The sequence below is a fragment of the Elephas maximus genome, chromosome 5, assembly GCF_024166365.1.
Source record: "Elephas maximus indicus isolate mEleMax1 chromosome 5, mEleMax1 primary haplotype, whole genome shotgun sequence".
Taxonomy (NCBI): domain Eukaryota; kingdom Metazoa; phylum Chordata; class Mammalia; order Proboscidea; family Elephantidae; genus Elephas; species Elephas maximus.
In genome coordinates, this window is record NC_064823.1 from 36,592,077 (window position 1) to 36,609,106 (window position 17,030).

Sequence of the window (17,030 nt, forward strand, 5' to 3'; positions counted from 1 at the left end):
ACAAGCAAGAGACGATAGTCCAAATTCATTTTGGTATAACTTCTGATTAGGCTACCACTGAAATAATTTTATATAATGTATAGGGTCGCCATGAGTTGGAATCGACTTGAAGGCAATGAGTGTAAGAGGTGAAAAAAAGTCAAAATAATACAGTGCAAATGATCACTATCTTACAAATATCAAAACCAAACCAGTTGCCGTGGAATCATTTCCGACTCATGGCAACCCCGTGTGCGTCAGAATAGAACTGTACTCCACGGGGTTTTCCATGGCTGACTTTTTGTACGTAGATCATCAGGACTTTCTTCCAAGGCACCTTTGGGTGAACTGGAACCTCCAACTTTTCAGTTTGCAGCTGATTGTGTTGACCACTGCACCACCCAGGGACTTTGTCTTGTAAATATATTCTCTTAAATAATGGTATAAAACTGTATTAAAAATGTTTTCAATCACTATAATTAAGATACTGTGCCTTCCAACAACCTTGTAAGACACCAAGTTTCTATTATTATTCAGCGTGTAAAATTATCACATGTTCATATCAGGATATTTCAGCACAAAATAATAACCTCTGGATAACTGGCTCTGTGTTTATAAAACCTGATCTTGTCAATGAAAATACTAACCTGGTTCCTCATTAATGACAGCCAAATTAAACAAACAATAAAATAATCACAAGGGTGTGGATTCCCTCTACTGCCCTTCTTAAGTGTTACCCTTTTGGAATCAGTTATGTATGTATGATGAAATTTAAATGCATTTCGACACTAAACCCAAGAAGAATAAGAGCCACTGTTTATTCCACTATTATGAGTCTACACCCTTTAAATTGAACTCTATGTTGTAGGATTATTCCTGAAATATGGAGCCCTTGTGCTGCAATGGTTAAGTGGTTAGACCCCAACAGCTGCCCGGCAAAAGAAAGGACCTGGTGATCTGCTCCCTTAAAGAATATAGCCTAGGAAACATTATGGGACTGTTCTACTTTGTCATATAGGGTTGCTATGAGAAAGAACTGACTAGATGGCATTCAACAACAGATCCCTAAAACTATGTTGAAGTAGTACTGACAAAAGCTTTGACTTGATTATCTTTTTAAGTGGTTCAGACTCCGGAAATACTCGTCAATATTTAAATAAGAGAAACATTTTAATTAGTCCAAGATAAAGATCAAAGAACAATGCAAATACAGACTAAGCAGAGTACTTACAAAATGTACTCATGTATTGTCTAATAATACGTCGGTATTAAAACTGTTACGTTTTCTTCGTTTCCCCATACAGTTATCATGAACACTTTACAAGTATCTGTAGTTTAAATAACTAAGACAAATACTGTAATTATGTAGACTTCATTGTGTGAATATTTTAAAAACAATTCCTTCAGAGGTGCAAAATCTTATATAACATTTATTTATTGTTTTAATTTTACTTTTGGTTTCATTTTTAGATTCAGAGACAGCATATTGCTAAACATTTAAAGTATATATTAAAAACCTTTAGCCTAACAAAAATTTTTTTCAACTTCAAAGCCTAAATACTAGTATTTAGACTTTTTTCTCTACGCAGTTTTACGGTTTTTCTTTTCTTTTTTTTTCTGTATCACACCTTAAAACCAAAAACCAAACCCAGTGCCGTCGAGTCAATTTTGACTCATAGCGACCTACATACTGTTAATTGTTTTTAAGACTCAGAAACAAAAACATGTAAACTTCAATTTTGTTGTAATAAGCATTAACAATTATGAACATTTTGAGTAATTCAGAAGAAACTCAATTATTAGTAGAACTGCATCCCCTGAATCAGGAAATCTGAGAACCTAAAGATTATGTGTGACCACGGGCAAGGCAATTAATTAGTATCAGCCTCCTGGGAGCAAGTAACCACCTTTTTAAGGCTGAGATTTCCTTTTCAGCTGTAAAATTGTGTCCCTTAAAAAATGTAATGCTAATGACGAACAAATTAGCAGTAGAATTGCAAGGTTTTTATTACTTGTATTGAAGAATAAAAGGCACTGATCTCAAAAAAATCGTTCATAACTCTTGTTTTGTGGTCTGTCCCTAAACCTGCAACTGTATACTTGATTAAAGACACAGGGCTGGAAAGAAGGCCCAAGGGTCGTTTTAGCAATCACCAACAATTTGTCTATTTTTACATGTAATGTATAATTATTTTTTCTTGTATTTACTGTAAACAATGACAGATTGGAAAATGCAGTAGGATACATTCTTGAACTGTTAAGCGGTTTTTCAGACACTCATTTACCCAGTATATGCACATGTAACTACCCTGTCCAGAGCTTAGCGCATTTCAGGCAAAGCTCTCCTTTTCCTTTTTTTTTTTGCAAAGCGAAACGGGCTGGACGTGATGTGAGTGACGTCAGCCCCACCAGGTCCCATGACCAACACCCAACCTTTCTAATTCCCCGCCCTCTGCCTCCTTTGGAACTGCAAATATCGCGAGAACCTGCCTTACTATCAGAACTTAAAGAGGTTACAGGGAGTTACTCAGAAGAGAAGGGAAGGTGTGGCTCTGTGGTGGAGTTTTCTGGTTTCATTCTAGTAACGTTCATGGCTGAAAGCAAAGGCTTTCGGGGATTGCCAGGGTCTGAGCAACCCGGCTTGGAAAGCGGCGGGGAAGGTGGAGAATGAGTTGCAATCAAATCAGTAGCGAAACGTGGCGCAGGGGCCGGCGTCCCCCCTCACTAATCGGGCGGTGAGGGAGAGAAAATACCTGCGCCTGGCGCCTGAGGGGTGGCGGCGCGGCGAACGCGGCTGCCGCGGGGGTGGGACTCGACAATGGCTGAGAGGCTTTGGGAAGCTGGGAACTTTCTCTGAAAGCAGCCAGCTGCCCACATCCGGCCCCTGTTGTGTCAGCACAGAACCACGGCAGATCAAGTGGTTGCGCCTCTCGCCCTCCCGCCCGGTGAATCGCGGCCCGGGAGTTGGCCTAGAGCGGTTCTCAGGGCCCGGCTCCCAAAATAGGCTGGGGCTCCGAGACCCCCGGAGGCTGCCCTGGGTCGTTCTCGAGTAGCCCCGCATCGTCCCACTAAATCAGTCCCAGTTTCGGGCAGCAGCTTTTCCGCGGGTTTTAGATTGGTAATTTTGACATCTGGCCTCATTCACCTAAACCCCCGCACATCCTCCACCCACTGGTCTCTCTCGAGACGGATGTGCCGCGCGCGCCTGTGTGTGAGACCGAGGGAGGGCGAACGCTTCACGAAGGGAGACGGTTGGAGTCGCTAGAGGGAGGTGTGGGATCAGCGAGGAGGGGGCTTCGCGAGGGAGGGGCGGGAGGAGGTGCTGGGGAAGGAGGCGGAGGAAGGGAGGACTGCAGTCGAGACTTGGCCCGAGCCGAGCGCTTTTTTTTCTCTCGGCGCCGTCTCTAAACCGCGCGGGCTCGTTTTGCTGCGCGAGGCAGCTGAGGTGCAGTGTCCCCAGTGCCGCTGCTGCCGGCGGGAGGGAGGCTGGCCCGGGCGCGCACGCTCGACCGAGCCCCGGCGCGCCCCGCGCCCGCGCCCGCTGACAGCTGCTGCCGGGCTCTGGCTGCCCGCTCCGGGCTCTGCGGCCTCGGCCCCTCAGCACTCCGCCCCCGCCCCCTCGGGCTCCCTCCCCTCTGCCACTACCCCTCCTATCCCCGGTGCGGAACGTTTCGCAACTGCTCGCCTCTTTCCCCGTGCCCGGCTCTTTTTCCATTTTCCCGGGCCCCTCTTCTTGAGTACTTTTCCCCCTGCATTTGGAGAGAGGGGCTGGAAAAGGGTCTGGTGGAGAGTGCAGAGAAGAAGAAGGAAGCGAGGCCCGAGGAGGAGGAGTAGGATCGGCGGACCGTGGAGAGGAGACCCCACGGCGCTCTTTCTGGTCATCTCTCCTCCCGCCCCGCCCCGCCCCTGCGCACACTCCCTCCTGGGCGAGCTACTTTCGGACCAGAAAAGTGAGGGCGGCCCTAGGTGACAGCGCTGCAGGGCCAGTCCCGAGGAAGCCGCGCTTCTGCTCGCGTCTAGTCCACCACGCTTCCAGCCAGGGGCGCAGCCCGGACCGAGGATGGCTTCGACCACAACCTGCACCAGGTTCACGGACGAATATCAGCTTTTCGAGGAGCTCGGAAAGTAAGCGCCTTTGCCCGGCATCGCACGTAGCCTTTCCAGCTGATGGCGAGTCGCGTTGCCCCAGACCCACCGGCCTCTGTCTTGGGGCCAGGGAGTTTGGAGGACCAGGGGAGAGGGAGGGGAGCCCCTGGTTTGTGCGCTCTGGCTGCCTTAGCAAGGGGCGGGGACAGGGAAGAGGAAGGACCCCCTTATCTTCACTGTGACCCATTCTCCTAATCCCTAGCCCACCCTCTCCCGCTCCCCACCCTGTTTCACCGAGAGACTTGGTGAATTTACGATCTCTGCAGTTGTAGCTGTCATCCTGAGGAGTGTGTGTGTTCGCGCGCGTGTGTGTGGAGAGGAAGCAAGAATCCATGTAAAATGCAACATAGATCATGTTTTCTGTAAATAGAGATGCCTCCGGGTTAGCAGGCGTGTCCGCGGTAGGACCCGTGCACGGATGAGAAGTTACTGCCACAGAAGATGCCATGTTTATTGATGCCGAAAGTTCAACTTGGCGTAGAGGCTATTTTGCATCTAGTAGTAGTTCTGTCCAGGAAAAGGGCCACCCAACGGACCCAACCCTCTGCCCCATGTTCACTATTAGTCTTTGCACTAGATGACTCCCACACCATCATCCTTCTCAGGATTTGCGCGTGCATCTTCGCGTTCTCTGGGAGGATTTATTTAAACGGTGCAGCGGAAAAGCCTTCTGGCGACCGGGAGAGCGCTTCCCAAGGGTAGCCAGCCTAGCTTTGCATAAAACGACCTACACCCGACTGGCAGAACTACTTGGATGTGTTAAGGGGGTTAGGAGACCTACTTAGGACCTGTGTAAAAGGACCTAGGGGCCGAGCCTTGAATGTTGATTTATGGGGAGTCAAACCCAATTCCTCAATAGCTAGTTTCAACTACTACTTAGGAAAGGGGTGCGTTTATGTGTATGTTGCTGGTTTATACAGTTGAATTAAAGGCAGTGTATATTTCTTTTAGGTGCAATGTAAACCATAGCCTTATTTATTGTCTGCTGTTAAAACATGGAGAATATGTCGGAAGAACAGCTTAATTCAAAACTCTCCCCTCCCCCACCCGAAAACAGGACAGAGAAATCACCATACCAGGATTTGTTAAACCACGCAAATGTGCTCAAGCTTTATGTTTTAATGAAAATAATCGCCATATTTACTTACTTGGAGCCATATTATTTTTTTCCCTACCTAATAAATAGGCAGCAGATTTTTGCTGCTCCTCCACAGCTCTGTTTTTCGCAGGGTTTTCTCAGAGCATTTGGTGCTGTGTGAGTGTGAACTGTAAAATGTTTTCAAATTTCATGTGTAAACGAGCCGTCATAATTGGCAGTTCCTTTCATTTTGTTGATTAATTATGTGGGCTCCCAGTTAAATAAAATTTAGTTTTTTTCCAACATTAAAGAAGTCTGGGTTTCCAGGAAGGATTGTTCATTTTTCTGGATACTACTGTAGTGCACTGGTATTTGACAATCCACTAAAATCAATAAAAAAGCTCAGATTGTTGTAATTTCTTTTGTAGAGTATCAGAGCTGATTATATTGATGACTTGCTAATTATTGGTTTTCAGGGGGGCATTCTCAGTGGTGAGAAGATGCATGAAAATTCCTACTGGACAAGAATATGCTGCCAAAATTATCAACACCAAAAAGCTTTCTGCTAGGGGTGGGTATTTTTAATCACATATATATGTTCATTTTCTGCTTGTCGTGTTGATTGTTAGTTCTGTTGTATGTGAATATGCCATAGAGTTATAATTGAATTGTAGACTTAGGTATCATATTACATATTAGGGTTATTTCCTTCCTGAATGACTCTTAGTTTGTACACTTTAAAAATAAATGAGCAAATATAATTGTTATTATTTAATACATTGTTATTAAAATTCTCTCTCTCCTATGAGCAGTGGGATAAATAACTATATTTTAAAGCTAATAAATGTCGCTAAGTGTATTTTGCCTTCAGTTCTAATGTGAAATAACGTTCAGAAGGACCCTGGAATGGAAAAATATGTCTCACAATTGTCATAATTCCCTTTTGCTTTTGAGAGGAAAAATAGGTCATAGCTCAGTTGGATCATGTTATTTCAATTGTAGTTGCACTTGAACGTAATTCACTAAGGCCTGTTTAACAGTAACAGTAATTTATGATTACTGTATTCTAGGAAGTTCGATTTAATTTTGATGTTTTTGTGTGCAGTTCAGACTTTACTTGGTATTCTGTTTTAGGTCTTCTCACAGCATCGTGTAATGTGTTTTACACATGCAGTTTATAGTCATAGAGATGATTCTTACTCATAAAATAGCTGTTGACATAAGCAAAAAAACTTGGAGGAACCTCACTGTGATCTTTTTATTTCGTCAAACTTATGTGAAGATACTTGTCTACGGTAGTTTCATGGGAATTTATGGTCGACAAAAATGAAATTAAAATGAACAAATTGTTATAGTGTAAGACCATCTCGGTGACCTGGTTTATTTTAAGTAATGAGAAAACAAATTCCATTAGGGTTAGTTTTCCTTATTTTACATGTTTTTTAAAAGTGCTTCTTACTAGTATCTTGGTATCATTACCTTTGGTCTCTGCCGTGATTAATTTTTCTATATTTGTTGCAAATTCTATTTTTAACTTGTACTACAGTTTAGTTAGGCCTTTCACCTTATTCATTTGGATGTTGTAATTTATTTAATCTGATTTTAATATGATTGTGAGGAAGATCTTTATGGTACACTAACCAACACTGTAGAATCATGCCGTGAGAACTGAGAAGCACTGTATGCTCAGGTGTGTTTTCTTCTTCATCTTTACTCCACGTGAGCGTTTTAACAACCAGAAGTTACTAAAGTGTAAATGCCGTTTTAGGTTTTTTTTAAAAATGTGATATTAAATTGTTTCAAGGCTTATATTATTTCTTCCTCCATGCTGATACTCTTGACAGGAATCCAAACCAAACCCATTGCTTTCCAGTCCATTCCAACCCTGTATGTTGTAGTGACTCATAGCCACCCTATAGGTCAGGGTAGAACTGCCGTATAGGGTTTCCAAGGCTGTAAATCTTTACAGAAGTAGACTCTTTCTCCACTGAGTGGCTGGTGGTTTTGAACCGCTGACCTTTCAGTTCGCAGCTGAGTGCTTTAACCACTGCACCACCAGGGCTCCTCTTTGACAAGAATGGGGAGTATAAGTTCTTTTGGGGACAGTGAATACCTCCCCCAGATCTTTAACTGGCTTTAAATTTTCTCTCAAATCAGTCTTGAGCTTCACTTTTGCTAATTTCCATAATTAGAGTCATCCCTCTTAATCCACCCAAATTCAAATTTCCTATACCAGAATGCAAATACACTTGTTCCTGCTCATATACCTTTTACTGTCTTCTGCTTCCAATCTATGGAAGGTGAGCCTTCTCTAGGCTGATGGAATTCCTTTTCACATCCACTCTGCCCATGTTCCTGACCTGCTCGTATTCAGCTTCACAGGACCACAGAGACTGAGAGACTTCTAACCTCTTCTCGATTTAATGATTCTGATTATTCCAACTACACTTAGGAAAAGTAGCTAGGATAAAGAGTTAGAAATCATGCTGCTGCTGCTTCTGCAGTTTTCTTTCCTTGTGACTGAGCAAGCTGCTCAAAGTTAACCTGCCAAAGAGTGTGGGTGGTAAAGAATGTCATTGACACTAGAACCAGCTGCTCTGGGTTTGAATTCTAATTCCCCTATTAGCTGTGTGATCTTGGGCCTTTTACCTATTCTCTCTGAACCTCATTTTTCTCATCTGTAAAATGGGGTAATAATATGACCCTTCCATGTTGAATATTGTCAGGAGTGAATGAGTTAAATACTCTAGAACAGAGCCTGCCATGTAATATACATTTAGTGAACAGTAGTAGCTATTATTATCCGATAGGGTTGTTGTTAGGATCAAATGAGGTTACTTATATGAAAGCTCTTGAAATTTATAAACCCAGTGGCAGGTTTGGTTTAGCTATGAGAACCTGATTCGAATCTTGATTCTATTATTTAATGTGTAAACTTGGTTCAGTAACTTACCTTTTCTGAGTCTCGAGTTCTGATCCATAAAATGGGAAAGAGAAATACTTATGGGGTGTTTTGAGGATTCAGTGAGTTTTATAGAAGCCCTTCTGAAATTACAGAGTATTGTGTCAATTTTAATTATTGCTGTTCACCTGTAAAAGATTATAGTACATCTCCTTCAAAACATTCAACAGCTTTATTTTATATCCTCCCACCAATTAGAATTGGTTATAGAATATTTATACCTTTGAATGTATATATGTTTAATCTGTACTCATATTAAATTATAAACTCCTGAAGGAAAAATATCATGCTTCCATTTTTTAACATATATGCCAGAGCAGTGAGAACATAGGAGGGGCTCAGTACAGGTGACTATGATCAAATGTTATTAATTGTTTATAAAGGATTTGAGAACCCCAGTTTACCTCTAAGAACATGCAAATCCTGGAAGTAAAGAAATCCATAAAATAGTGTATTAAGAGCGTATGCTATGAAATATGAATTCTTTTTTAAAAACACTCTCCGAATATAACCCAAAAAAAATTTTTTTGTGGAAAAATTTTTAAAAAGACTGAGTATATTCAAAGGGAAGTAAAGAATGACATGCAAAATAACATGTTTTTTTTTTTAAGGTACCGATGTTTTTGGCTGCATATGGAAGTTTCTGTGGAACATATAATTTTTTGTACAAAATTTTTTCTTGCATTATTTGAAATGCCATGCATTTGAAAATCTAGACTTTAACCCTATTTGTTTTAAAGACTAGGCAGGTCCTCCATCTCAATGTTCTTTAAGTGTAACATTACCACTGAAAAAGAAAAGGCCATTATCAGTAAACCCAAGACCATGAAGGAATTGTCAAAAATTTGGCTACATTCCTACACAGATTTGCACATGCAAGTATACTGTCACTCAGGCGTTTTTCCTGTGCCTAGATTTTAATGGATTTCCACCAGACAGTTTCAGTTGCATTTCCTCTCAGCTGTTAGTCACCCACACCATATTTGGGAGATTCACAGTCTATTGAAGAATTTTTTCTTTTGAGCTAACATGTACATGCACAGAGTATTCGTTACGCAGTACTGAGCAGGTAGAGAAGTAAATTCATCACACATAATTTGGTTTCTTTAAAAAAAAAAATGTAGAAACATCTCTAAAACATCTGGTGGTTTATGTGTAATTTCTATCTTCTAAAGAGTGGTTTTCTGTTAGATGGGAATAAGAGGGTGTGCTTACTAAATGGTGAATAGTGATAGTAGAATTTTATGTCATACATTCACTGTGAGAATTAAAAATATCACTTTAATCCCAAGAATTCGGTTAGTACTTAAGAAATGGAAATTTGCTCTCTTGTTTTGGTATTATGTCTGTTTTGACATGTTCATCAAAGTTAACTGTTGTCTGATTATGTTAGGTCCATGAGGGACAGTGATTGTAGTTCATAATCAAGTGGACTGATGGTTATGGTGCAGATAAGCTTTAGAAATAGTACATGGTTTTTATTTTGTGTTTATAATCATCCTGGTGGTATTTTATATGGTTGTATTGATGTCTTGGGTTTCAGCTCCCAGTGTATTTTTTAATCGTTAGAAACTGCTATTTGTTTAGAGTCTGATATGCCAAAAGTCATTGTTTTTGTAAATGAATTATAAGCTTCAAATAACAGATGCTGTTACAAATATATTTTACTGAATTATCTGTCAGCTATGAAATATTGCATAGATGTCCCAAAGTAGTCTTTTTAATGCTGTAATAGGGATGTCAAAAACTAATCTAACTCTTGCTATTTTTTTTTCCCGACAGTCCAAGCACCCAAGATTACTGTAATGTCTCATCCTCATGGTTACTTGTCTTGATTGAGAAGTAGAACTCAGACTATATAGATGAATCAAGTTGTTCTGATTTTGCATTATTGGTTTGGCAATTTGGAACTCATTGGACAAATTAATAATTACTTTTTGAGAGTTTCTTGGCTAGAATAATGTTTTGAGGCAAAAATAGTAAATCATTTTTATTTTGTTCATGGGAGCGCCACAACTCTTCAATTATTGGCACCCAAAGAGGCCAGTGTCATTCTATTTGTGTCCTTTAGTGATATTTAGTTGTTTTTACATTCTTGGAAACCCTGGTGGCGTAGTTGTTAAGTGTGACAGCTGCTAACCAAAGGGTCAGCAGTTCGACTCTGCTGCTCCTTGGAAACTCTGTGGGGCAGTTCTGCTCAGTCCTATAGGGTCGCTATGAGTTGGAATAGACTCGACGGCACTGGGTTTGGTTTTTGGTTTGGTTACATCCTTAGTGACCTTATTTTCCATTTTTTTGTGAATGAGAATATTATTGATGTTCAAAACTAAACCAAGAAAAAAAAAACCCACTGCCGTCGAGGCCATCCCAACTCATAGCGACCCTATAGAACAGAGTAGAACTGCCCCATAGAGTTTCCAAGGAGCGCCTGGTGGATTCGAGCTGCTGACCTCTTGGTTAGCAGCCATAGCCCTTAACCACTACGCCACCAGGGTTTCTGTTCAAAACTAGTCAGGAAATAAAAATAATAAAAGTTTGTATCTATATTTCCAGGAAATAAAATCATTTCTGTATTACAACATCATTAAATAAGGCAATATTCAATAAAGAACGTGGTTGTCCATTGTGATAGTTAAAACTGGTGTCAGCCTCCACCTGACTGGTCCTGTGATAGGTGATAGGTTCCACAGGTGATAGGAATTGAACACCCTGAGAGTCTTGATTGTTTATACAGTTAGACTAATATTTTTCAGATCCATTGAGATATTAAATCAACCTGACATAAAAATTACAGTTTAATACAAAATGACCTTTTATGAGTTCTTTAGGGTTAATTATGAATTACTGTAAAGCATATACTGGAATTCTCTTGAACATTTAATTTTATTTGTTAAGTAGAAAATCTTTTAATTAAATTTTGTTAAAATGTTTTCCTTGGGCTGATAGTGAGGCTGACTCCTGGTGTCTCTAGCCCTGGGCTGGTATTTTTTCTTCAATATCTCTCCCTTTCTGTTTACTAGTGTCTAGTGTGGACATCATTGGCAATCAATTAATGATTCTTAGGAGGCCGTATTAAGGCTTTTAAGATGTAATAGTATCATTTAGAAAATTGCTCTGCGATACATTAAATGGAGTGTTAGCAATATTTTTACTCTAAAATGTAATACATTTATAATACTGCGTTTTTATGCAAATAACGTGTACCATTTATGTTTGTTTGCCAATCATTCCCTCTACTCCCCGCCAGGCAATTTCATAACTGTGCTATGCGAATTTTTTTTTTTTATAATTTTTATTGTGCTTTAAGTGAAAGTTTACAAATCAAGTCAGTCTCTCACACAAAAACTTATATACACCTTGCTACATAAAAAAAAAAATAAATTTTTTTTTTTTTTACTCCCAGGAAACCCCGGTTGCGTAGTGGTTAAGTGCTATGGCTGCTAACCAAAGGGTCGGCAGTTCGACTCCACCAGGTGCTCCTTGGAAACTGTGGGGCAGTTCTACTCTGTCCTATAGGGTTGCTATGAGTTGGAATCAACTCGACGGCACTGGGTTTGGTTTTGGTTTGGACATACTCCCAATTACTCTCCCCGTAATGAGACAGCTCACTCTCTCTCCCCCACTCTCTCTTTTTGTGTCCATTTTGTCAGCTTCTAACCCCCTCTACCCTCTCATCTCCCCTCCAGGCGGGAGATGCCAACATAGTCTCAAGTGTCCACCTGATCCAAGAAGCTCACTCCTCACCAGCATCCCTCTCCAACCCATTGTCCAGTCCAATCCATGTCTGAAGAGTTGGCTTCGGGAATGGTTCCTGTCCTGGGCCAACAGAAGGTCTGGGGGCCGTGACCACCGGGGTCCTTCCAGTTTCAGTCAGACCATTAAGTCTGGTCTTTTTAGGAGAATTTGGTGTCTACATCCCACTGCTCCCCTGCTCCCTCAGGGGTTCTCTGTTGTGTTCCCCGTCAGGGCAGTCATCGGTTGTAGCCGGGCACCATCTAGTTCTTCTGGTATCAGGATGATGTAGTCTTTGGTTCATGTGGCCCTTTCTGTCTGTTGGGCTCGTAATTACTTTGTGTTCTTAGTGCTCTTCATTCTTCTTTGATCCAGGTGGGTTGAGACCAATTGATGCATCTTAGGTGGCTGCTTGCTAGCGTTTTGAGACCTCAGACGCCACTCTTCAAAGTGGGATGACTATGCTAATTTTGTTAACAGCAACATGTAAAAAAAAAGTAGCATAGCGGCCCTTATGGAAATACCTTGGAGGGGGTGGGAGCGGTTCTCAAGCAAACTTAGAAGGTACGTGTTATTTGTGTAAAAATACGGTAGTAGTTTATATTTTATACCACTTTATAGATTACTAAGACATTCACGTATGTGATCTTATTTTATATAATTGTTTATTTACTAAACATTTATTGAATGATTGTAATGGGCAAAGTAATAGGGAAAAAGTAAGGCTGTTTACATAAATGGGCATAATAGAAGATGAATGATGTTATGAATATTGTATAAGTGCTGTGGTTTTTAAAGAGAGATAATTTCTTCCTAGGGAGATGTAGGAAAACTTTCATATAGTATGGATTAAAATAATGTTTTATACCATAATGCAGGTGGGGCTCAAGTGCTCCCTAAAAATTTTTGTCTAAGTGAACAACTTGGGGGAATATTCAAAATAGTTTAAATATCTCATTATAGTGAAAATGTTATTTTACTCATATGTAAATTTGTTGCAATTATCAGTAGAAATTTATTTTCAGAATACAATAATTTCTGATAAAGTAGGAAGTATTTTAGATGACAAAATTCTTGTGCTTCTAGTGAAGATAGGTATAACAGTACGTCTTTTTATTTATTTATTTATTTATATTGTACTTTAGATGCAGGTTTACAGAACAAACTAGTTTCTCATTAAACAATCAGTACACATTGTTTTATGACATCAATTAACAACCCTATGACATGTCAACACTCTCCCTTCTCAACCTTGGGTTCCCTATTACCAGCTTTCCTGCCTCTTCCTGCCTTCTAGTCCATGCCCCAGGGCTGGTGTGCCCTTTAGTCTCGTTTGATTTTATGAGCCTGTCCAATCTTTGGCTGAAGGGTGAACCTCAGGAGTGAGTTCATTACTGAGCTGAAAGGGTATCCGGGGGCCATACTCTCAGGGTTTCTTCGGTCTCTGTCAGGCCAGCAAGTCTTGTCTTTCTTTTCGAGTTAGAATTTTGTTCTCCATTTTTTTCCAGCTCTGTTCAGGATCCTCTGTTGTGATCCTTGTCAGAGTAGCCAGTGGTGGTAGATGGGCACCATCTAGTTGAACTGGACTCAGCCTGGTAGAGGCCATGGTATATGTGGTCCATTTGTCCTTTGGACTAATTCTTCTAGCTTTCTTCATTCTTCCTTGCTCCCACAGGGGTGAGACCAGTGGAGTATCCTAGATGGCTGTTCACAGGCTTTAAGACCCCAGACATTACTCACAAATGTAGAATACGCAAAAAACCAAACCCACTTCCGTCAAGTTGATTCCAACTCATAGCCAAAGTAGAATGTAGAACATTTTCTTTATTAACTATGTTATGCCATTTGAGCTAGATGGTCCCCGAGACTGTGGTCCCCACAGCCCTCAGCCCAGCAGTTTAGTCCCTCAGGGAGTTTGGATGTCTCTGTGGAGCTTTCAATACCTTGCCTTGTACAGGTTGTGCTGGCTTCCCCAATATTGTGTACTGTCTTACCCTTCACCAAAGTCACCACTTATCTATTGTCTATTTAGTGTTTTTCCATCCGCACTGCACCCCTCCCCTCGTAACCATTAAAGATTGTTTCTTTTTGTGTGTAAACCTTTTCAGTACAGTGGTGGTCTCATACTGTGTTTGTCATTTTGTGATTCTTTCAGTCAGCGTAATGCCCTCCAGATTCATCCATGTTATGAGATGCTTCACAGATTCATTGTTGTTTTTTATCATTGTGTAATACTCCATTGTGTGTATATACCACAGTTTATCCATTCGTCGTTGATGGGCATCTAGGTTGTTTCCATCTTTTTGCTATTGTGAATAATGCCGCAGTGAACATGGGTGTGCATATGTCTATTCATGTGACGACTATTAATTCTTTAGGATGTATTTCTAGGAGTGGGATTGCTGGATCATATGGTATTTCTATTTCTAGCTTTCTAAGGAAGCACTGGAAACCCTGGTAGCGTAGTGGTTAAGAGCTACTGTTGCTAACCAAAAGGTCCGCAGTTTGAATCCACCAGGCGCTCCTTGGAAACTCTGTGGGGCAGTTCTGCCCTGTCCCTTAGGGTCGCTATGAGTTGGAATTGACTCGATGGTAACTGGTTTGGTTTTTGGTTTTCCAAAACGGGTGTATCATTTTGCATTCCCACCAGGAGTGCCTAAGAGTTCCGATCTCCCTGCAGCCTCTCCAACATTTGTTATTTCCTGTTTTTTTGATTCGTGGCAGTAATGCCAGGGTGAGCTGGTAATCTCAATGTGGTTTTGATTTGCATTTCTCTAATGGCTAGTGATCATAAGCATTTCCTCATGTGTCTGTTGGCTGCTTGAATGTCTTCTTTAGTGAAGTGTCTGTTCATTTCCTTTGCCCATTTTTAATTGGATTATTTGTCTTTTTCTTATAGAGGTGTTGGATTTTCTTGTAGATTTTAGAGATTAGACTTTTGTCAGATTTATAGTAGCCAAATTTTTTTCCCCAGTCTGTAGGTTCTCTTTTTACTTTTTTGGTGAAGTCTTCTGATGAGCATATGTGCTTAATTTTTAGAAGATCCCAGTTATCTAGCATATCTTCTGGAGTTTGTGTGTTGTTGTGGTTTGTATCCTGTTAATGCCATGTGTTATCGCCTGTAGCATAGATCTTATTTTTTCTTCCATGAACTTCATAGTTTTTGGTTTTATATTTAAGTCTTTGATCCATTTCAAATTAGTTTGTGTATATGGTGTGAGGTATGGGTCCTGTTAATTTTTTTGCAGACGGACATCAGTTCTGCCAGTGCTTAACAGTACATCTTAAGATGAATTTGTAGACCTTCCATGTACCATAACTTGTCTCTCATTTTGACTAGGAAGCTGATTGATTGGAGAGGAGAGAGGACAGCTTTGTTTGTTGTTTTTAAATAACTATTGTTTTTAATTTTACACAGTCACAGAGCAACAAAATCATTTATTTTTTAGTTAGGTGGACCCATTTTCTGTTAGTACGATCTCTTTTTATCTATTTAGAAATTTATTACTAAAAAAGTCAATAATGGCATCTCCATCATGATTATAGTATAATAATAAAATAGTGGAAATGCTAATTAAAAAAACTGAAACACTTGCTGTCGAGTCGACTCAGCTCGTGGCAACTCCATGTGCTGCAGAGTGGACCTGAGCTCTGTAGGGTTTTCAAGGCTGTGACCTTTCAGAAACACATCTCCAGGGCTTTCTTTTGAGGCACCTCTGGGTGAGTTTTCAAAACAGATGTTTTAGAATTAAATTGCCGGGTCTTTCTTTAGAGGTGCCTCTGGGTGAACTAGAACTTTCAACCTTTCAGTTAGCAGCCAAACGTGTTGTGCAGTAACTGTTTGCACCACCGAGGAATTTCAAATTCAGATATCATAAGGGAGAATTTACCAAATTTTTATTCCATCTTCTAGAGAAGTTGGAGGGTTGAGATATACCACATTATGGCATTAGTGTTTAAGTTAAAATCCTTATGTGATATTTGGAGGCTGTATCCTGGGCAACGTGAAATTCTGCTGAGGTGTATTCATTAGTAATACAGCCCCAACTGTACATGCCCCCTGGAGTTACTAACTTCCCCCTTGTGTGAATGGTGCCATAATTTGCCTAGGCTTTCAAGCTCCCTTTAATATCTTTCTTTCTGCTACCCCACCTCAACAACTTTTCCATCTCTTTTTTCTATTTCTCCATCCTAATTTTAGCTCCCTTTTCTTCTTGGTTAAACCATTTTAAATAGCTTCCTAAACAGGTTTTCCAGCCGACAGTTGCCACATTTTTTATTCATTTATTCTGTTCATCATTAGACCTTTTAGCGCCCACTGTGCTGGGGATCCTGATACGTTCTAGGGATACAGAGGTGAAAGATATCCTGTCTTCACGCGTTTCCTTGTCTGTTAGTAGGGATGACAGCCTGGATATACGGTACAGTTTGTGAGGGCTGTCATAAAGGTATGCACAGGGCTGACAGAGAGCATGCAGGTACTAGCTCAGGGAGGCTGGTAACAGAGATTTCCTGAAGAGGTTTATATATAAGGTTATGTTTTGAACAGCAGATGAGCCTTGTGGAGAAGGGAGAAATTATTGTTGAAGCAAAGTAAGCATTACATTTAAAGGGAAGGCAGCACTCCAGATGGAATGAGGACACCTAGTACTGTTGAAATCCTCCTTCAAGATGCAGATCAGGTGCTGCCTCCTCCATGAAGCCTTCTCTCATTTCTTCTCTGCCTGCTCTTCCCATCTGTAGCCAGAAGTGATGTATTTCTCATCCTCTGAATAGCTCTTTCATGTCTCTTATTGTGCTTATCACATTTCTCCTTTCGTGTTGCAGTTGTATGTGGTAGCTTTCAAGTCTTAAGGGGCTATCTCAGTTTACCTTTCAATCTATGCCTGGCACAGTAATTATAATATTGTAGATACTCGTATTTTTTGAGTGAATGGACAAATGAATGCAAACCAGTAAGATCTGTCTTTCCAAATAGACGTGTACTTCAAAGACAGACATATGACAGGTAAAGTAAATAAAAATTGAGCTGAGGTTTCATGTCAAATTGCATATTAATTTCTAATTCACAAATTATTACATTAACTCCCTGATGACAAATTCTGCTTTGTCGTAGAGTTTTGTGTAATTTAT

General features: G+C 40.6%; 1 protein-coding gene across 6 annotated transcripts in view; it reads left to right on the top strand.

The window, feature by feature from the left end:
- Positions 1-3,496: 3,496 nt before the first annotated feature.
- The window catches only part of CAMK2D (calcium/calmodulin dependent protein kinase II delta), a 365,992-nt gene continuing 352,458 nt past the window's right edge, over positions 3,497-17,030 (top strand). For 3 of the 6 annotated variants that reach the window (XM_049885469.1, XM_049885468.1, XM_049885465.1), the window contains exons 1-2: positions 3,513-4,104; positions 5,680-5,774. In XM_049885469.1, coding sequence (XP_049741426.1) covers positions 4,040-4,104; positions 5,680-5,774 — 160 coding nt within the window. In that variant the 5' untranslated portion in view covers positions 3,513-4,039. Of the gene's footprint in view, positions 4,105-5,679; positions 5,775-17,030 lie in introns of all 6 variants that reach the window. The other 3 variants (XM_049885473.1, XM_049885467.1, XM_049885466.1) reach the window with 3 other exon arrangements.